Below are 23,237 nucleotides of genomic sequence, written 5' to 3' on the forward strand. Positions count from 1 at the left end.
CGCGAACAAATTTTAAGTGTGTACATTCCTGTAGCGATTCTGTCCAATGGTTCTCAGGATTTCTTTCAGAATAAATATTATCAACAGTATAATTTGGTGTTTGTCTCAATAATAGTTCAATTATTAAATAGTTTCTGTAGTATAGCTGGGGGCCCCAGATAGCCGTAGCGGTAAACGCGCAGCTATTCAGCATGACCATGCTGAGGGTCGTGGGTTCGAATCCCGCTGGTCGAGGATCTTTTCGTAAAGGAAATTTTCTCGATTCCCAGGGCATAGAGTATCTTCGTACCTGCCACACGATATACACATGCAAAAATGGTCAATCGGCAAAGAAAGCTCTCAGTTAATAACTGTGGAAGTGCTCATAAGAACACTAATCTGAGAAGCAGGCTTTGTCCCAGTTGGGACGTAACGCCAGAAAGAAGAAGAAGAAGTATAGCTACAGAAACTCTTTGATACTCGGCACAAAAGCCACCAAGTGCACGGACTGCTTGTAAAATAAGCAGAAGACATAAGAAAGACAGCATTTTCAATTTTTCTTATAGTTAAAGATTGATTTGAGATAAGAAAGGCCGAATGCTATCAAGTTTGAATGAATAAAACGCAGGCGAAAAAGATCGAAATGGTAAACATTGAAACGCAGAATGTATCGAAGAACTGGAAAGATAATAGATAGTACAACACAAGAAGAATGAAAAATGTGATAATTAAAATAAAAAAAAAAATAGATGACGAATATATCGAATTGTAGTTAAGACCAAGCATCAAAAAGTATCAAATCAATCAGAAAAACTAGGCAACAGAATGAAGAAATCGAATGATTGAAACTCCTGAAAGCAAGACAGTATGAAAATATGGAGGGACTAATAAACTGAAGACACAAATTGAACGGAAATCTGAAAGCCCACAGTGTCGATAGACAATAAAAAGAAGAGAGTTCATGATCAAGAACAACGTTTTAAGTGTACCCTTCGATTTTTTTAAACATTTGGTGTTCGATTCGACCGAAATTTCAAGCCCTGCAAACCTGTTTTAGTAGTTTTTCAATTCACACTGCTCGTTTTTTCTCGTGCTCCACTGTCGACATTTCCCTCAACCAAGCCATCACGCGCATTGTTAATTGTTCCGCCAAATCAAGCTTGCATCTCTTTTTCAATTTCGCAAAACTTCTGTTCGGGGTACGACCCACACCTTTGTAGCTTTACGGCGCTGTACCGTTGAACATGTTGGATTGGAAGGGTATCCTACTCTCTACGGTACACGGGGCGTGAAACAGCGCGACATCAACCTACTCTTCCGATTCGAGCCCAAGGTGGGCGGTGTTTCCTCGCTGGATTGGATGGATGACGAGTGTATAACAGCAATGACCGAGTTTGTAATTCCTTGTATGGATGAATGTGAATGAATGAGCAAAAAATTGTCAACAGCCATCGGTCGGTAGTTGGGCCGAGGCTGACCAGTCAGTACGCGGTTCCTCAGCAGCCGCACTATTGTAGGTTTTTGACGACAATAATGAGTATCGTAATGCTTGTTCTCCTCCACGAAAGGGAAGGGCACAACTGCCGATGGACATGCCACTGGAAATGCTTTTCAACGAATGGTGGAGAAAAGTGTTCTTCTGGCTCATTCTATAATTGTGCCGGGAGTAAGGGGCAGTCAGGTGTGTATGTATTAGGTGCTTGTTATATTGGACAAACGCGACATGGTTCATTACATCATCCTCGCCGCCGCCATATGGCACGAACATATAACGGGGTGCTATGCCAACCGGTAACTTTTCCATATACAGTCGGGTCTTCTATTAGTCCTTTCCACCCACTTTATACCCATCGCTGTTTCTCAGATGTCTTACAATCAAACAAATTGATATGAAAAATTCATAATAACATAATAATAAAAACGATATGATTGAATTTCATAAGTTCAAATTATGGCAGAATAAAGCAACAGACATTAACAGCATAAAGTTTCTAAGCGTTGATGGTCGTGTGTTTTAGTCACGTGTTCAGCTATCTCAACGTTCTTGGTCGATTCCAGTCTACATAATTCTGCGATTTTTTGGTATTTTTCATAAGATATTCTTTAAGGCATTCATACATATTCATCATTAGATTTTTTGATAAACTTCAAAGGTTAAAAGGATAAAGGTTGAGAGTGTATAATCGATTATCATATTTTCTGAGAAATTGCGGTTTTAGAAATATGGGTGACAGTGTCTTACAGGAGGCCTGACTGTAAGTAGAAAGATCAATTTGCTTCGACATAACCGGAAGGCAATTATTTATTTCGGTATTATTTAGTATTCCATTAAGATGGTGGAACATTCATTTCTAAACGGTAATCCAGAAGAAAATGACTCGCAAGACCATGTGTCAGCCTGAGCCAGAAAGCATATGATGCCCTGAAACAAAAATCGATATTCGCTGTGAGTGTACGTGACCTCTCCACGTGTTTTCCTCGCATATAAATTTTACATCGTGAATCTTCTGCTCTGCTTGGTGGTACCTTGAAATTCCCCGAAGGCAAATTCTGTTAGCATGCTGCCACATATTTTCACACATTTCTCTGGGTATCAGAAAAAAGGAAGAAAGCTCTTCTCATAAAGAAGGATGTCTGACCGACCTGTTCTTCAACGTCTAGGAAAAGGATATAATATATAACATATTTTTTCTTCTTATATTCTTACAGAAATGGTGGAAGCAATGAAGAAGGTTGCTTCCATGGACGTGGAACTCACAGTCGAAGAGAGGAATCTCCTCTCGGTCGCCTACAAGAATGTCATCGGAGCACGACGTGCCTCCTGGCGGATAATTTCCTCCATCGAACAGAAGGAAGAAAACAAGGTAAGAATTCCGACCCCGGGTGCCTCCTCGAAACGCAGGCCCAATTTACGGATTTCCTTCAATCGGTTCTGATTTCTCCGCAGGGCATCGAAGAGAAGCTGGAGATGATCAAAAACTATCGCTCACAAGTCGAGAAGGAACTGCGAGACATCTGCTCCGACATCCTCCAGGTACTCGACAAACATCTGATCCCGTGCGCGACGACCGGCGAGAGCAAGGTGTTCTACTACAAAATGAAGGGAGATTACCACCGCTACCTGGCCGAGTTCGCCACCGGTGACGATCGTAAGGATGCCGCCGAACACTCGCTCGTTGCCTACAAGGCCGCCAGTGACATCGCAATGACTGACCTTCCACCAACGCACCCAATCCGGCTGGGACTGGCTCTCAACTTCTCAGTAAGTATCCAGTTGATGTGTGATGCAATCGACAGCGTACTGGTAACTAATCGGTTTTCTTTATTGCTTGTCCCATTAATTAGGTATTCTACTACGAAATCCTGAACTCGCCGGACCGTGCCTGCCGCCTAGCGAAAGCCGCATTCGACGACGCAATCGCCGAGCTGGACACCCTCAGCGAGGAAAGCTACAAAGATTCTACGTTAATCATGCAGCTGCTGCGGGATAACCTTACATTATGGACATCCGACATGCAGGGTGACGGTGAGTGTTAATCTTTAATTCTAACCAACATATGCAGCGCATAGCCAATGAGTACCATTTCTCTTAGAACCCTAATCTTATAAATAATGAGTTACGTTGTATGTCAAAGCTACAAAGCGATCACCAAACTTAAGCCTGCGGGCCTATTTTGGATTTAATTGCGATAAAACCCGAATGTTACGACTTCATGACATATTTCGTTTAGAGTAATCTTAGTACACATTTACTGCGATTTTTGTATTCAATAGTTTTGAAGTTTCACCACAACTTTCTTCAAATATTGATGTTTTTTTTTTTAATTTGAAAAGTAGATTTTGAAAGGCCAACAGTCCATGCTTCAAGCAGCTCCGAGAACGCATGTTTCGAGTTCGGAAGGACTCAGGCGTTGATGTTTATCACGAACCAGTCGGAAGTTTTGGAATTTTGAAGAAGATCGGAATTGTATTTTAATGGATCATTAAAATATCCAAAACGGCCGCTATGGAAAGCATAGATAGCGCCACCGTAGCCTTGTGTGTTTGACAGAACAGCAATGCTGTCACAATGTTAAATTCCATATACAGTGGCGCCTTTGTTTTGATGCGGTGAGCACTTGCAAAAATTATCTTCAATGATCCATTGATATTAACTGATTATCCATCCTTCTGGGAGAATACCGGTTTGGTTCAATTTTACGCACCATAGGCGAAACTATAATTGCCAGGAGGTGAACGACTGTCTGACTTCGTATCATAACTAACTTTTGGTTATTTTTTTTTTCTAATATATTTTTATCGATTTCTCGTGAAATGCTTTGAAGATTTCGGACGCAAGATATTGAACAGATTCAAAGGAGATTTGTTACTTAATTGTTTGTTGAGATCTTTGCAGGAATCGAAAATTCTTTGAAAAATCATTAAAAAAAAATAAATAGATTACCAATAAGATTTTAAGTGCATCCTAGAAAAGATGCTTGGCTGTTTATCCTTGACCAGGGTTGGGAAAAAATCTGAAATTCACTCTACAATAGCCAAGCAAAGCCAATCACAGTCAGCGAAGCCAGTGAAACTCACGCCCATCGCTGCTGTAGGCAAAATGCCTTGAAAATTGCAAAACACCCGTTACTAAGGGCAACCCAAAACTACTGTAGAAAAATGTTCTATTTCCCGGTGCATTTCCCGCATTTTGAGCCTTCAATGACACTCATGATTTAGAAAATTCGTTCACCAAACATAGGCTACTTGATGAGATTCACGTTTTTGAACTACTGTACTGGGAGAGCCACGTGATTTTCGCGAAAATTCAAGCCTACAACTATTACCATTCCCAGCACTGTCCTTGACATTCTTAGTAGATTCGTAGAGTTAAAGCCCAAACAATATTCAGCTAATTTCTTGGGAGATTCTACTGATATCCTGGACATATTAAATTACAATTCTGTTGGGCGCCTTTCTGGAGTTACTGGACAATATGGGTTCTTGATGAAGCCATGTCTGGATTACTAATTTAACTAGTCCTTAATTTATGACAAAGTCCTTATGAGACCCCTTAAATTATTTCGTATGGATTACTGCTGCTGACAATTAGAACATTGGATGAACAAACTTCTTGTAGGATTGAATTCAAAGCAAGATCTTAAATGAAAAAAAAAATTCAAGCCGCAAGACGATTTTGTTATCGGGATAAATCCGGCAATTGGAAAATTGATTGATTGGAGAACCTGTAGATATCAACTTGAAAAGATGGTTCCAAGTTCTTATGTAGATTCCATGGATATATCTTCAAATCAATGTTTCTTCGCTTCTAGAGAGTAGTGTATGGTCTTTCGATTTCGTTGCATACTTCTATGGAGGGAGCGACGGAATCAAGACCAATCGTGTTCGGTTCGCGTTGTGCGAGTATGAACAGATATTCGTGTTCAGTACAGGATGGATTACCAACTGGTTGTTGTTGTTTGAGATGGTCCCGAAGGTCATTCGTCCCTTTTGACAACTGGTGAGCCCGTTTCATGCTTATGATAACACATTTGTCAAAATTACGTTTATGTAATTTTCAAACAAACTATGGATGGTTCGTCACTGCTAGTGTCGACATATAAACCCTTATTCCTGTTTCAAATAGTTTTAAGATACACAGACCTTTCTATTTTTCTCATTACTAAAATAACCTTTGAATATTTCGACATTATGAATGTTGACGATTTTTTAAAATCTTCTACCAATATCTACCATTATGTTTTCATCCGGAGATAAAAAAAATCCAAACTAGTTTTAAGTAAGAGTCGTATGTTTCCTTCTTATTCATGGATCGCATCACCGAACAAAGGTGATTCCCAGATCTTTTTCATCCCTAACTAATCAACAACCTTCCCTTTGTGATTATGGAGATGCAGAGGTATTCTCGGTTTCTAGAAGCAACAATCACTACACACTAACATTACTTCGCCATCCCAATTAACCTTAAGAACATGGTCGGCTCCGTTATTGATCAATAATATGAGAGCTACAAAATTGTGTACTTCGAGAGAAAGCGGAAAGTAGCAACCATTGACATGTACAGACAGTCCATGCTATGCTGCTATGCTGGATCAATGTTTCTTAGCTCCTAGATTGCACCATACACAGACAATATAGATACCGTAAGGACGCCATTCACCGCTCATGCTCCATTCACTCATTGAGTTACTTTGAAAAATCTGAACAAATTTTCGCTATAAAAGTTATTAGCATGTATTGGTATACCAAGAAGTATCAGAATGAAATTTATATGATTTATCATATAAGGTACCGTGGGGCAAGTGGGTAATGGAATTCGCATAGTTGAGATTCTTCCAATTCTAGGGACTTGAAATTGAAACAAATGAGGTTGTGTATATTTTTTAGCTTGACTCCCACCATATATAAGCAGCATGCTGAAATTGATTTTTATGAAAAATTGAAGAAAAAATACAGAAAAAGTTTTTGAAAAATGTGTCCTTACTTTTCACTTGCCCCAAAAGTGGGGCAAGTGAAAAGTTTACCGTTTTGAACAATAAATTCAAAAACAAACAGTTATATTCACGATTTATATTAGCTTTAACACTTGTTAAGGCTTCCCAATGAACAATAACATAAGTAACATGTAAACAAAGAAAATGTTATTCTTTTCACTTCAATTTTCTTCTGTTCAGTTATGTTAGTTGAAATGATTCGGCAACATTATAACTGCAACATTTCCAATGTTAGGTCTTACATTATAGGACAGCAATTGCATTTCTGCTCTGTAGAATTTCCACCGCTCGTTATTTGTTTTTGAGAAAGTCGGATATGACGTCGGATAACTCTTCGGGAGAAATCCAACGGAATCCTTCAATAACGTATTAAATACGTATAAATAAATTTTAGGGTCTTTTTTATGTGGATAGACCTATACCCCATTTTTATGTTTTGAACTAGGTTTACATAGACATTCTACGAGATTTCCGTGTGTTCTCTAATATTGCAACTTTTCAGTCAACGTCTTCCTTTTTATTGGCTGCCCGAAGTAGACATATTGATATTGTAATGTTTGGCAACATCTTTTAGAGAATTTCCATGATTTCTAATAGCTTTTAACGCTCGAGAATAGTGTTTCTTGAATTATCAGCACGTTATGTTTTTCTATGATAATTGCGAACCATGTTTACTTATGGTTACTTAAAGAGAAAACACAAATTCAATCTCTAATGATAAACTTTTCACTTGCCCCACCTGATAAGAAAATTGACGGTGTTTAAATTTAGTTATTTTTAGGTCTACGTCGAATTAATTCTAAAACTTTTTTTATTGCAGTTTGAAACTGTCACAGAGGACAACTAAGAAGTGGTACAGAAAATTATTTTCCGCAACTTTTTTCCACTGAAAATATTAAAATAAGATTGTACGCCGCTAACTTGTTACGGAGTAGCAGTTAACAGGTTAACAATTTTTCACTCTATTATGCAATAATGGCTAATAAATCTCAGAAATCTCTTACCTATCGTAATGTTCTCAATGACCTCAAAGGTTTACGCATGAGTTTGAAACGTTAATTCACATATTCAGTAAAATATATCAATTGTTTTCACTTACCCCATTTACCCACTTGCCCCGCGGTACCTTACATTTTTTCTAAAAAATAATTTTAGGCTCTTTAAGGCAATAAATATGAGTTCAAAAATGATTTTACTATGGCAGATCAAAAAATGCTTCTTAGCTGCTAATGTTATATATGTTTTCGTATTATAATACAAAGATAACAACCAGCTAATGATGAAAGTAAATTGATTCCAACTATTGCTGTGTATAGGGCCTCATACTTAGGATGAGCGGCGAATGGCGCCCTAAACCTGTATCATTGGCACACATGTCATTCGGTACCATTATACATTTTTCACCTTTAAACTTTTTTCCTACAAAAACAAATGGTTTATCTTGCGTCTAGCACAAAAAGTTATGAAAAATATCAAACGACTGATTTTTGACAAAATTTAACATGTTGAAATGCTGTTAAATGAGCGGTGAATGGCGTCCTCACGGTACTAGGGCTAATGATTTTCCATTAGCCAAAGGTGTTACTTACCTATACGTGTTTTCAACATAGGAAATCTCTAAAATTCCTTTTAATCCATATATTTTATCTTTTCAAAGCTTGATTGTTTCAAGTCATGATATTTTCAAGGTCTAACCTAACCTTGAAGTTTCTCTCAAAGCCTTAAATCTAATAAAGACGAAGCATTTTTTAGTTTTTTTTTCCAAAACTATTGTTTTTTTATTATAGTGTTTTTTCAGTGAATTGAGCATTTTTCTTCAAAATATTTTCCCCATACTTTGTGGCTCGCATAGTCAATAGTGTTGAAGATCACTGCAGTATGGTAACATATTTTCCAGCCCACTTGTTATCGACTGTCACCGCTCACTAAACCCACCTACCGGTGTTCGTTATGTTAAGATAAGCGACAACCACTTTTTTTCGTCACCCAACAATGAATGTATGTCGAATAGTAACACCCTTACGTGGCCAACAGAGGCAGGCTGACGTCAAACGAATTTGCCATTGGGATACAAATTGCTTACGTCAATTGAGTTCCCGAAAACTAGCTCGGGCGGCACATCTCTTTTGACCCATAGGACAAATACCAAGCGATAACGAATTCAATAAACGGATAGGACCCCCTTCGTAATTACTTGTGCTATCATGCTCTCCTATGTTGCCAAATAACACAGTTCTCTTCACCCACACGACCGATGCGAACTGTTTTCATGATCAATGTCAATTACCTTCTACCTTCAATACTTCCTCAGCAAACCCCCCCTTATTTACAGTATTGGACAACACAATACAGATTGACATATCCTTATTGCTTTATACTCGTGATTGGCATGATCACTCTTAAATATATGTTGAAATTTATGTTATGTCTGAAGAGCTGTGGAAATTTAATTCTAAGTTGACCGTTTTGTATGAGAAATCGAAAATTTTGCAAATTGTTGTCCGATACTGTATGTTTCTGCCTTACTCACTCCGCAACGCAAAGCAGATAATAGCAGCGCATCAGAAGCGAATCGATTTACTGGCACTGATAATGCAAAGCTTTCGGTGCAATCTCCCATCGCGTGCCTCCAACCGTCCGAAGGATAATCCACTGGATGGAGTAATTATTGTAATCCAAATATTCCCCCACATCGGGCCAACTGGTACATACAAAATCTCGATTGAAAATGATGACGGTCGGCATCCGTTCGTTTCGTGGCACGGTCAATAAAAATGTTTAAAATTTCCCTCGTGTCGATTAAATGTGGTGGCTTGAGAAAAGAACGTAAAGGGGAGGAGGGGGTTGGTCCGCAGTAGCTGTGCAATGTAGATCCAGTGCTCGTAATGAAGCTTCGTTTTGTTGGTTTAAGGTAATAGTTTCGAGCGCGTGAACGAGCTTGTTAAGCGGCGCGATAGCATGTTATTAGTAGTTCCGAGATAAGATAACGATCGAACGCGTGCGATGACAGGTTTGGGAGGGTCGGGTAAAGAAATGTCGGCAACAAAAGCGATCTACTTGTAGGGGGGTGACCCAGAGAAAAGACTAACTAAACTAGGTACTTGTCAGCCAGTAATTAACTTTATGCTAAATGCGTTTGTGAACTGATGAAAGGTGAAGCTTGGTGGGTATGTGCCATAACCTGGATGTCATTTGATATGTCGTTCATCAGCCCTGTGTTTGGTATTCAACGGCCAAAAACTTTTCCGGCAATATAATTGAGTTAAACATATCTTGTAAACTGTTTTGACGTAAAATTGAGAGGTTTTAATTGTTAAGCAATTGGCACATATTTTGTTCCCTTGCACCATAGTTATGCTCTTTTTGGCCGTTCTTCATGATATGCCAACTGGCCCTTGATTGTTTAATTATTATGCCAAACGACATTGCCTTTTGGGATGTTCCGTCTTTTGTTTTCAACTATACATTCAATAGTGCCCGGTGTAGTATTTCTATTAAGTTTGTAGTAGCCGTCCTGTCAAGTTTGTATGATTCCATTTGAGATTGTGCTACAGAATTGTCTTCATATAGTTGGAAAATAAAATAACCAGAGACGAGCTCTCAAAGTCAAGTCATGCGATTAAATCAAACTTTGGCAGATTTGGCCACAATATGAGTTTTATTGTAAAAATAAATCATGGAAGTGCCCAAGTAGTTCTTGTTTTATCTTTATTAACGATATTTTCAGCTCTGTGCTAGTTCATCTATGGGCCAACGGTTTTACCTCACTTCCGAAGGAAGTACCTTGTCACTATAACTTTTTACATCATAAGTAATTATTTTGGGGATGAGATTCAATCCCAGGTCCTCGGCGTGACAGGCGTGTGTTCTAACCACTACACCAGGTCCGTCCCCAGTTAAGTAGTTTTTTGCCGTTTCATAAGAGAAATAAAAATTGCTGCGTGAATTCTTGAAAAATCAAGATCGAACCCACTAGAAAATCCTAGAATTTTCTTTTGAACTTCTTGATAAATTCTTCTGTTGTCTTCGCAGATTTACTAAGGAGAAGCTTCTCAATTTTCCCAGTGATTCCTTCAGAAATTATTTCAAGTGTTCGCCAAAATGCTCTCAACTTGAAACTAAAGTAGTGTAGTGCTGTTGCATTTTTTACAGCACATGTGGTAAAACCTCGCTTTTCACCCTCAGCGGCCTGAGATGGCCTTGAGCTTGAGCTTGATTGGCCGCCCGTTGTTGGTACTCCAGTAACTCCAGGCACCTTCAATGTATAAGTGCTGGTCAGTGAGGGAAGGGGGAGGAATTGATATTGAATTCGAAACTGGCCCACAGTAGACCCGAAATACCCCTACATTTACGCCAGTTCATGCGAAAAGGTATTATACCTATAATAGGGATAAGGTAATTTTTATGGCAGAGGAGACTTGCTTTTGGTTAGCAGACTGTTAATGTATCAGGCGTAAGGAATGGTGTTGGCCAACAAATAAAAGGTCGTCTCACTGATTTTGATAGTCGTATATTCCGCTTCAAAACTACAATTATAAATCCATTAATATCAATTTTTACTCCTACAATCTTACTTACTATTTCAGTGGGCCTTGCAAGCTAATTGGCCAATAAATTCAATCCGCTGTTCCGCCACGTAGGTCGGGATCTATATTAGAATTACTAAGCCAAATTAGAATAATTGCACAATCGTATTATTGTATCGTATACCTTTAGTGATTTTAGGCTGCAACTATTTATAAAAATATAGTAATAAATTCAGGAAAAACTTTATAACAATGTTGTTCGATCAATGCTTTCTTTAGAAAATGACAGGTAGAATGATATGACAAGCAACTGAAGTAGTCTAGTCTATAAAGTGTAGACGGGCGTATTTACATCCTGACGGCAGGGTTGCCGATCATTGTCCTACGCCAACATCCTCCCCCGGGTGCATCTTGCTACCAGCCAAGACTGCACGATGCTCTCCTTCTACATCCATTAGCGCTAGCTTCGACACAGGACGACGTAGTTGACCGTTTGATGTTTGTACTATTGCCTGGCGTATTCTCCCTTCACTGTCCTTCACAACTTTAATTACTCTTCCACGAGTCCATCCGTTCCGTTTTTCCTCATCAGCAATTAAAACCAAATCTCCTTCAGTAACGGCTCGGACTTCACTGAACCATTTAGCCTGTCTACGGATCACTGGCAAATATTCGGTTAACCAGCGTTTCCAAAAAATGTCGAGTCTTCGCCGAATTTCATCCCACGTGTTTCGAATGATTCTTGGATACGACAAAATTGGTGCTGGGGGTTGCCTGACTCCACTCGAGCTTCCTAGGAGAAAGTGATTTGGCGAGAGTGCTTCAGATTCTTCCGAGTCAATCGGCAGGTACGTAAGAGGCCTGGAATTGACTAAGTGCTCCGCCTCCACAACCATTGTGTATAGACTTTCATCATCTAGCTTTCCAACTGAGTAGGCCGATTCCATTGCAGTCTTCACCGATCTTACCAGACGCTCCCACGCACCTCCCATATGCGGAGCGCCTGGTGGAATAAAGGTCCATTTTGTTGAAGCATTGGTGAAAGTATATGCAAGATCTTGACTAATTTGTTCTCGTAGAATCCGTTCCGCTCCGTGGAAATTGGTTCCATTATCGGTGAAAAATTCTATTGGAGAACCCCGTCGAGAGACGAATCTCCGAACACACGAAATGCAAGAAGCAGCAGATAAGGTGTAGGCGACCTCTAGATGGACTGCCCGAACCGTGAGACAGGTGAAGAGAACGATCCACCTTTTCACATTTGATCTTCCTACTTTTACCAAAAGGGGTCCAAAATAGTCTATACCGGTATATGTAAATGGGCGAACATGGTCGGCAAGACGTACTGAAGGTAACGGAGCCATAGGCGGAACTTGTGGAAGGGCCCTCCGAAGTTTGCAGAACTGACAATTGCGAGAAATTTTTCGTACCAATGTTAATGTTCGGAGTCGCGGGACCATGTACAGTTGTCGCATTTCGTTAAGCACTGTCTCGTGATAAGCATGCCTGTAAGTGCGGTGATACCAATCAACGAGTAGTGATGTCACAGGGTGTTCTTTAGGCATGAGTACTGGATATCGAAAGTCAGCGAGCAGATGTTTCGCCTTCCTCGCTCGACTATTTTGGCGAATTACACCCCTGTCATCCATCGTCGGTACGTATTGGTACAAAACGCTCCCCGAATCGATCCCTTTTCGTTGGTTTGAAGGTAAAACCGCATTTCTCGATAATATCAGCACCTCATCAGGATAGGTTTCCCGTTGCACTTGCTTGTGGATAGCTTCTCTAGCGGTTAGCAGCTCTTCTTGAAGTAGTGGTCCCGTGCGTCTCGGGTTTCCTGTTCGAGCGTTGTTAACGAAGCGGATCACGTAAGCCATTACACGGTGTAGCCTCTCCCAGCGAGAATCTGCACGAATTCATGATAACGCCGTAGTAGAGTCTGTCCACAAGCACCTTCTGATAACAGGAGTGTTGTGGTTCTCTAAGGCAAACTTCATCAAGCGTGTTCCAAGTACACATCCCTGTAGTTCTAATCTTGGTACCGACATTGGCTTTACTGGTGCCACCTTAGCTTTGCCAGCGACAAGAGCGCATTGTGGATTGCCTTCTCGAGTTAACGTGCGGAGGTACACAACACAGGAATACGCAGTCTCGCTGGCATCAACGAAAACATGCATTTCGGCGTAGTTATAGGTTTCCGAAGTGGCCTCTGGAAAGTAACAACGTGGAAGACGAATGGTTGAAATAAATTCGATCATTCTGGTCCATTTTTTCCAGAGTTCAAATGCGTTGTCGTCTACTTGCTCATCCCAATCTGCACCTGCTCGCCATAAGTGCTGTATAAGTACTTTCCCGTGTATTAGGAAAGGCGCCAACATTCCCAGTGGGTCGAATAAAGTCATCACGCATCGCAGTATTTGTCGTTTCGAAGGGCGCATATTGGTGGCGATCAATTTTCGCACATCCTCACTCATGTGAGTAGAGTAGCTTAACTCATCTGTTCGAGGGGTCCACAGCATGCCAAGGACACGTTCGGATTGCTCATTACCAACGAGGCTAAGGTTCTTACAGGAAACGGCTTTAACTTCTCCAAGGCGAGCTAGCACTCGCTCACTATTCGAACGCCATCCACGAAGAGTGAACCCGCCATTCCGGTGAACAAGACGAGTTTGGTTTGCTATTTGATAGGCTTCTTCTTCACTGTCGAAACTTTCTAAATAGTCGTCCACGTAATGACATTTGATTATACTCTGCGCTGCTCGAGGAAATTGGCCGGAATGCTCCCTCGCGTTAAGGTTCTTCACGTATTGGGCGGACGCTGGGGAGCACGTAGAGCCAAAAGTGGCAACATCCATCAAGTGGATCGTTGGCTTTTCGGAAGGGTCTGAGCGCCACAAGAATCGTTGCGAATGTTTATCACTTTCACGAATATGTACCTGGTGAAACATTTCTTGAATATCTGCGCTAATAGCCAGCCACATGGTACATACGAAATCGGAAAAGAACACCAGGAAGCGAAGCAAGCTGATCTGGACCCTTCAGCAAAGCAGTGTTGAGAGATACACCGTCAACTTTGGCGGCCGCGTCCCATATTATGCGTATTTTGCCAGGTTTCTTAATGTTGATCACAGCTCCCACAGGAAGGTACCATATTTTATCCGGATTCGCTTTGGAGAGTTCTTCCTCTGAAGCTGGATGTGCGTATCCCTTCTCACTGTATTCCTTAATTTGCCGATGAAGATTTTCTTTTAGAACGGGATCGCGCTCCATGCGCCGTTCTAGGCATTTTAATCTGCGTAGTGCCATCGAATAGCTTTGTGGAAGCTTGATGTTTTCTTCCCTCCACAGTAATCCGGTTTCAAATCGGTGTCCGATGCGTTTGGTCGTACTTTCTAGAAGGTATTGGGCGCGTTGGTCTTCTTCAGATAGAACGTTGGTCTTCGTTCCTTCGCCTACTGCTTCAATCTCAAAGAACTGTTTCATCGTTTCGTGTAGCTCACAGTTTTTGTTACATTCACACACATGGTAACTGTACGTTTCAACAGGACCATTAGGCTGCCCACCATACACACACCAGCCGAGTCTGGTTTTAACCGCTACAGGACCGGTTCCATCTCCTTCCTTAACCTTCAGTGGAACTGCCAAGCGCAAATTGTCTATCCCAATCATCAATTTGGGACGGCGTTTTCGTAACTCTGCATTGGAACTGTTTGCAAATGTCTAAAACGTTTCCTCGCCTCCTCCAGGTGGAAACTTTGACTGGGCAGGTTTAGATAATCTACAGTTCGTGCTTCCGCCACCTTGAAAAGTGCACCATGGTTCTTTCCAGAGATTTCAAATGAGACCATTCTCGAATTCTTCTCTCTTCGTGAAGTGTTCCCTGTCCAGTGAAGACAGAGAGGATGGGGATCACCAATCAGGTCCAACTGTTCTGCAAGGTCATCCTCAATTAGCGTTAACTGAGATCCTTCGTCTAAAAAGGCGAAGACGTCAATGGAGCAATTCTTTCCATGGATCGTGACCGGGATGATTCTGAACAAGAATCCCGAGCTAGATGAGCGATGAACATTATTTACTGCGTGTTCTACCGGCGTAGTAACTACAGCTTGTTTAGATGAATGGAGAAGGGGATGGTGTCGGTATGAACAGCCATCTACATCACATCGGATTGCGCTTCGACACGACCTTTTCCCATGCCTAAAAAGGCAGTTCTGGCAAAGTCCTAGAGATCGCACTCTTCGCCAACGCTCATTTACGCTGAGATTTTTGAATCCATTACACTCTCGTACACGGTGGCCTTCCATGCTACAGAATAAACACTCGTATGCTTTCGGTTCATTTGGCTCGTCCAATAGCTCCTCATCGTTCACCATGTGCGAATTCACATATCCTCTAGTCCTCGATTTACCAGTGATAATAGTTTTTCCAACATCATGATCATACTGAACGACGCTCGATGCATCTCGTACAACGTCAGCCATGTAGTTTGAGAATGTACTCAAGTCCACTGGTGCTGCCCCACGCCTGTAACCAGCCCACATAAGTTTTTGATCTGCCGGCAGTTTTCCCACTAGCTCTTGTAAAAGAGTGGAATTAGAGAGATGAGCTTGTTCTCCAGCCGCCACAACATGGTCGCACAGCGCTTGGACTGCCAAGCCATAGTCGAGCAATCCTTCGAGTCCCCTTGGAGCTGGAAGCGATCGTACATCCTTCAACAGCGAATTAATTAGCATTTCCGGTCGCCCAAACCGTATTCTAAGGGTTTCTATCACCTGCGGTACCGCTTGAGGCAGTACTAAGCGACTACGAACAGTGTCCAGCGCGGGTCCTTTAAGGCAGCGTTGAAGGCGAACCATGTTTTTCCCATCTGTGAATCCGCAAGCAGTCGTCGTGTAATTATAATTCGATATAAAAATTGGCCATTCCGATGGATTCCCTGTAAAGGCCGGAAGATCTCGCGCTAAGGATTGTCTGGCTGCGAGTTGCTGCGGAGTTGGTCCAGAGTTCATCATTGGTGGATTGCACTGTATATTTAACGGAGGAGGCTGGATTTGCTGATTTTCGATTTTTGGCTGTAGGGGCGCGCGTTCTATACGCTGCTGCTTGTCGACGTTTCGTTCACCAGTATTGATTCTTCTTTCGGCCCAGGCAAAACCAGGTGGGGGTCTCTGAATGCAAGGATCTCTCGGGTAATGTTCCAAACCGCTGCTACTCTGCATCCCCGGAGCGTTCGTACGAACCTTAGGCAACGCTCCCGTTGTTTTTACTGGAGTACTAGTTGTAACTTGAAGTTTGGCGAGTAACTGCTTACACTGATCTAACTGGTCCTGTAACTCCAAGAGTTGTTCATTTGATGGATTTGGTTGTTGTTGACAGTCGTCTAACTTCTTTTGTAAGTTCTTCAACGAATTTGCTGCACCATTCAGCTCTTGGTTTTCTCCATCGAGCGTATTTGAATTGCGTTGAACCCGACAGGCTGCTGGTGGCTCAATACTTCCTCCCACTGCGCCTTCTTCTGAGTACAACCAATCTTTTACCTGTGACATTGCCGTACGACGACTTACTTTACTCTTTTGGCTTCTTGTTTCTTCGGCGATGGTGGCATCCAATAGCTTCTGCTGTTCATCAAGAAATTGTTTCTGCAGTTTCAATTCCATACGCTGCTTCTCCAATTCTTGTTGTTCTTTCAGGCGATTCATAGAATCAGCCAACCGGGAAGCGCGCGTTGAAATAGAACTAATTGACGAGGCTTTCGATGGTATTCCAACGCACTTGGAGCAGCTCCACGGTTTATCATTGATGGAATCGGTGACACCAGCACATCTACAGTGCCACCAATCGTTGCAGGCATCACATTGGACCATGTTATCCCCTGTAGTAGGTTTATCGCAGGCGATGCATTCACAATCCTCATCGTGGTTGAGGTTAGAATTCCGTATTGGACTTCTCGTCACTGGCATCGTGAAATATTTTGAAGATTTTGTTGGCCAACAAATAAAAGGTCGTCTCACTGATTTTGATAGTCGTATAATCCGCTTCAAAACTACAATTATAAATCCATTAATATCAATTTTTACTCCTACAATCTTACTTACTATTTCAGTGGGCCTTGCAAGCTAATTGGCCAATAAATTCAATCCGCTGTTCCGCCACGTAGGTCGGGATCTATATTAGAATTACTAAGCCAAATTAGAATAATTGCACAATCGTATTATTGTATCGTATACCTTTAGTGATTTTAGGCTGCAACTATTTATAAAAATATAGTAATAAATTCAGGAAAAACTTTATAACAATGTTGTTCGATCAGTGCTTTCTTTAGAAAATGACAGGTAGAATGATATGACAAGCAACTGAAGTATATCTAGTCTATAAAGTATAGACGGGCGTATTTACATCCTGACGGCAGGGTTGCCGATCATTGTCCTACGCCAACATCATGTATGGAATAATAAAAGCGTATGGAAATGATTTCTCGTTTGTCTCTGGTTCTAACGAATGCAATGAACAAATAGTTTTAAACGTTATAGATAAACAGTGGAAGATAGAAGAAGGTGAAAGTTATAACTACAAAGACGGGTCTGGGATTGAACCCATGACCTATGCTTATGAAGCAGAAGCGGTCCGTGTTCCTCTTGAAAAACCTTCAGAAGTTCAACGCGTTTACCACCAGTAGTTTCTACAGTGATTGCTCAGAATATCTCCCAACCAAAATCATCAAGCCATTTCCTCAGGGACTTCTCCAAATATTCTCTCTAACAATACATGGTCCAGAATTTTCTACATAGATTATTTCAGGGAATCTTTTAGCATTTTTCTACCAATTGGTTCAGTAATCGTTCCAGGTGTTCTTCTAAAAGGTCTTCTGGTTCATACCTCCAAGGTTTCGTTCAGGGATTTCTCAAAAGAAGTCTCGGGATTTTCCCAGTATTTCAAAAAGAGAGACTTCAGAAACGCCACGGCTAAAAAAAAAATCTCGGTGCGATTCAAGATCTTTCGGTAAGGGAAATTTCTTAAAGTATTCGTACCTGCCACACGATATTCAAATGCAAAAATGGAAACTTTGGCAAAGAAAGCGCTCAGTTACTAACTGTGGAAACGCTGGGGGGGGGTTAATGTTCGAGGTTTTACAATGATATATCCTTCTTTTGATAGATAAGATGTTATGTACCGTATACGACCATTGAGTATTACGTCGCAGTATCTTCCTTTTCATACAATATTCTAATAATTGCATATGTTTTATTCCATTTGCAGGTGACGGCGGCGAACAGCGAGAACAAGTGGTTCAGGACGTCGAAGATCAGGACGTGTCGTAATTTGTTACACGACTCGTTTTATGTGTGAATTTATTTTATTAATTAAAGAAAATAAGATTAAGCATTATTAAATAAGCTATACATAAGAAAACAACAAAGAAAAGGAAGAAAAATACTACAGCATACACATAAACAACACTCCAAACAAAACAAAAAGAACAGACAAAAAACCGCAAGTCACACACAACACCCCCAAACAGAACCGATGAGAGCAACAAGAACGCAAAGAGCAAGAGAGAGTGAAACAAAAGCAGAAACAAAATGTCGAATTCTTACTTGTAAAAGTGAGAAAGTATCTCAATGGAAACAGGAAAAAAATAACAATTCGGAATCGAGGAAACCGGACTTCTCGCGTCACGTCGTGTCACTCATCTTCCTCTTTGGCAATATCTGGATCTGGGAGTTGGAAGGATAGAGGTCAACAAGACATAGCAATTGGAACACACACAAAAACTACAAGGTACGCATTTGTGCACTCCCAAACCACTACACAAAACACCGCAGACACAAATACTTACTACTACTACATCAAAAGAAACAAAAGCAGCGTATTAGAGCATATTGATTACTACAACTACTACTAGTAAAAAAGCTACAAAAATCAGCTGAGTGGTGTATAAAGAGAAACAGAAAATCATCATCCATTAAATGTGTATTGTTTTTGTCAATATATATTAATAAAAAATAAAAAGGAGTAATCCGCAAAAAATAATAAAAATGGAATCTAAATTCAAAGAAGGTAACACAAAAAAGCGGCAAAGAACAGTAGGAGAAGCAAGTATAGTAGGAAGCTACTATCCGCTAGTGTCATTTTCCGTATTTAACTTGAATTCGTCCTGCGATGTTCCGACTGGACGAAAGCCGGGGTTCCCTTCGAACTACTATCCCCTTGTGTGCGTGGAAGGAGAGTAGCTCATTTTGAAAACATTCCTATTGTGAGAGAACTTTTTTCGGGAAAGGAAAATCTTGGCGTGTTACCCACCAGAGTCCTGGCAGCGTTTTGTGAGAGTTTTGTGTAAGTATTATCAGTATTCGGATTTCAAATCCCAAGAGTATTCTGTTCACGCTAGAGAGAGGGCCCGATTCGGTTGGGTTGATTATCGCCTTTTCTCGATTGTTTGTGTTGATGTGAAATCCCGCAGTTCGGAATCGCGCTCGGTCTTTCCGAAAGTCGGAACACATGTCGATCATATTTGTGTTTTCATCCGTTGTTCGATATCCTTCGCCCCCTCGCATGGTGAGAAAACCAATCCTTAGCATTAGCGATATTTATAGGTGTGTAAAACATACTCCATTTCGGAATGAATGCATCACCGCACTCGACTCGAGATTTGTAACTAATCATCTCGCAATGTTTCGTTAATCGGTTTCCATTGTGTTTCCCGCCGTTTCGTTAAACTTTCCGTAGCCGAAAGACGGCAAACCAAACGATACATAAAGCAGGGAAATGAGTGTGATGGATATTGACCCTTATCCCGAGTGTTGCAGAACCGCCTCTACAGGCTTCGTTAGGAAACGCGGTAAAAAGGAGCACAAACCTACATAAGAACTTTGAACAATTGGAAAACGGAGCACGTTAGGTTGGGTCTGTTGCGCTTCGATTGGGGAAAAGTCCTTCGAGAACATCTAAGCTAAGGGAAAAGTGCGAACTAGTTTTCTAAAATCCAACAAAAGCGAATTTTCGAGGAAAATACGAAATCGTCATTGAATAGTCTAGTAAATTGCCGAATATAAACAAAATCATTGCATTTATTATCACACTCTCACATCAGCAGAATAAGAATCATTACTAACCATCTGACTCTCGTTGTAACGAATTGAAACTAGATGAATGACATTCATGACGAACCACACACCTACTGATGACGAAACAACAGTAGTAAGCGAACGATTACGTCTCTAAACAACATGTGCAAGCTATGTTTTATTCAGCTGGAAAATTTGTAATGAACAAAAAACGTTTCTAGTAGTAGCTATTGGATGCAGCTTTTTAATTGCTACTAAACCTGTATTTACGTGTGTTTTTCTCATAGCCTAAACTATACTTGATGTTCCCAAAACCATCTTCATCCTCTCTCACACACATATTCACACTAACAGTTCGTTTCCCAGGGTTAGCAAAACTGTTCCCCGCATTTTGGTTGTCCGTTCCCATTTCCATTTTCATTGACAAGAAAACCAAACGCTAGAGCGAACATCCGACGTATCAATTTCCGAATTAAATTTAAGGCGGTAAAAATAACAAAATAATAATTATTAAAGAGAACAAGAAAAAAACCTATTGATTATTATGAGTAGAGGTATAAATTTAAAGATAAATTAATTGAATAAAGAGACCCATGCAAAACTACTTAAACTTAACGCAAAGCAACCGAATCCTACAAGTACAGAACAAAAAATACGCTAGTAAGTGAATTACTTAAACATCCACACGAAAAAAAAACGTTACAAGAATCAGAAGCGAATAAGCACTTCCAAAAAAGAAACTTACGTTTAGTAGAATCTCGACATTTTCCAACATTCTTCTCGTTTGTTTTCTATTGATCCGGAATTTTGTTGATTGTGCCATCGTCGCAATTCGATCGGTTTCAGAGCATTTAAAAACAATCGAAAACAAAGCACACACTTTTGTTTCCTCTTCAGTGTTCGGAACAGTTTTTTTTTCTCTTATTTCTTGATCGTTTCACCGGATAAGAAAAGAAAAAGAGTCGCTCGCAATTCACCACGAACAGCAGAAAAATCAAATGTCTCATGGAAAATAAACTAACACACCCACACAGACACAAAAAAAGGAAGACTCACACACACCGAAAGCAAACATCAACAAACGAAAGTATTTTGCGCGCGCGAAAACAAAATGGTTTTATTTTTTCGTTTTAAGTTTTACTATTTGATGAGAGATGTAGAAACAAAAGGAAATTTAAAAATTCAATGTACATGGAAACAATGCTATATTCGGAAGAAAATGAAAACAATTCACACAACATCAACAACACACAAAAAAACATTATTGAAATGTAGTTCGATTGAGAACATTGCAATCGACGTCAGCTAATAAAAAAGAATAGAAAAAAAAAAACAAGAGATTACTCACACATTATGGGAAAGAAACAACATTCTCATTCACCGTCAAAAAATGAAATAATAAATGGGCGTAATAAGTTAATTGAAAACAATGGACGGCAGGCAAAAGCAGCAAAACAACTATATACAAGACGAAAAGCAAGTAAAAACAAGAGAACATTGAGCATGATGAAACCACAATAGTGAATTAATTAATATACATTAACGCGAAAGCAACAGAAACAAACAAAAAAAACATCATCAAACAGAAACAGCAACATACATGCAAGCAAACAACAGAAAAAGGAAAATATCGAAAAATAAAGCTCTAAGAAAAAAATACCGCTGGTGTTGTTAGTTTTATCCGAAAAAAATCCTTCAAATGTTGAATTAACAAAATTCAAGTATGTAAAAAAAATATGTACAGTATTTTTAGAATGATAGTAATGAAAGCCGATTTTCATGCAAAATGCTAAACCTTGATATGCTGTAACTTTGTTTCCCTATGAACAATCGGTATTAAATTTTGATAGAGATTGCTTCCAAGATAGATCCCAATCCTAATGGTGTTGTGTCCAATCCGCTAAATCTTCATCATAAGGGCTGCTTTTGAAAGAACGGATATAATTCTTATTGCGAATAACATAGGACAAAATACGACTCGGTAGAATTGGCAAAGGACCCACGCGACGAAATAAGGCCTACTATTGGAAACTTGGAACATGGAACTGCAAGTCACTTAATTTCGCAGGTTGCGACAGGTTAATCCATGACGAACTACATCCCCGTATCTTCGATATCGTAGCGCTGCAGGAACTATGTTAGACTGGACAGAAGCCGTGGGAAAGTGGGCATCGAGTGGCTACCTTCTACCAAAGTTGTGGCACCACGAATAAGCTAGGAAGGCTCCATAGTGTTGGGTAGGGTCAACGTAAGCATGTGCAAGATGAGGATAAAAGGCCGTTTCTTCAACTACAGCATTGATAACGTACACTGTCCACACGAAAGGATCTGAAGCAGATATATGATGTATACTCACCGCGCGCCGTGAAAATCATTGTTGGTGACATGGACCTATGCGTAAGACGAGAGGATATGTACATACCGGTGATCGGGCGGAACAGGCTGCAAGCCGTATCCAACGACAACGGTCCAAGATGCGTCATATTTGAAGCCTCTCGTGGTATGGTAGTCCGAAGCACCTTATTCCCCCGCAAAGATATCCATAAGGCCAACTGGAGATCTCCCGATAATCAAACCAAAACGACCACGTTTTAATCGATGAAAAATTCTTCTCCGATATCACGATATCACGATCGATATCAGCTTTGCGGGTCCCGTAGCCTCGAGGTTACACTTTCGCTTCGTAAGCAGAAGGTCGTGGGTTCGATTCCCAACCCCCCACACAAAAAACTCCGTCCAGCCACCAGAAGACGCCGCACGAGGGACCGTGTATTGGGGAACACATCCATCCTCCGTCAGTATCGGATGGTGACTGAGACACACTGACCTTTTTCAATAATTTGTTTGTGAACAAATCTAATTTCGCTCGCGAACTGTTCATTATGATCAGAAGCTTCAATGGATTGATAAAATTTACCAGAATTATAAATATAATGGTCCTGGCTTAAATGAAAACTGCCAAAATTATAAGGACGAAGGACAAATTTGTACATTTTTGTAAATATCTTGAGTGTTCAAACGAATATTCTTACGGTTTTATTGTGGTGGCTATTTGAGGCATCCTTTAGTAGATCATAATGACACTACACATTAAAACACTGTTTTTGAGGTCAAAACCGGGGTGGCTCATATTGCCCCGTATGTTCATATTGCCCCATTGCCCCTATGCCCTC

The 23,237-nt window shown here is 40.5% G+C and overlaps 1 protein-coding gene across 1 annotated transcript in view; it reads left to right on the forward strand.

Annotated features, from left to right (window-relative positions):
* LOC5574404 (14-3-3 protein epsilon) overlaps positions 1 to 21,593 on the forward strand; it is a 64,962-nt gene extending 43,369 nt beyond the window's left edge. The window contains exons 3-6 of the mRNA XM_001655061.2: positions 2,689 to 2,843; positions 2,927 to 3,241; positions 3,325 to 3,505; positions 18,257 to 21,593. Of these exons, the coding sequence (XP_001655111.1) occupies positions 2,689 to 2,843; positions 2,927 to 3,241; positions 3,325 to 3,505; positions 18,257 to 18,318 (713 nt within the window). The 3' untranslated portion in view covers positions 18,319 to 21,593. The remainder of the gene's footprint in view (positions 1 to 2,688; positions 2,844 to 2,926; positions 3,242 to 3,324; positions 3,506 to 18,256) is intronic.
* The last annotated feature ends 1,644 nt before the right edge of the window (positions 21,594 to 23,237 follow it).

The sequence above is a fragment of the Aedes aegypti genome, chromosome 3 (assembly GCF_002204515.2).
Source record: "Aedes aegypti strain LVP_AGWG chromosome 3, AaegL5.0 Primary Assembly, whole genome shotgun sequence".
Classification (NCBI taxonomy): domain Eukaryota; kingdom Metazoa; phylum Arthropoda; class Insecta; order Diptera; family Culicidae; genus Aedes; species Aedes aegypti.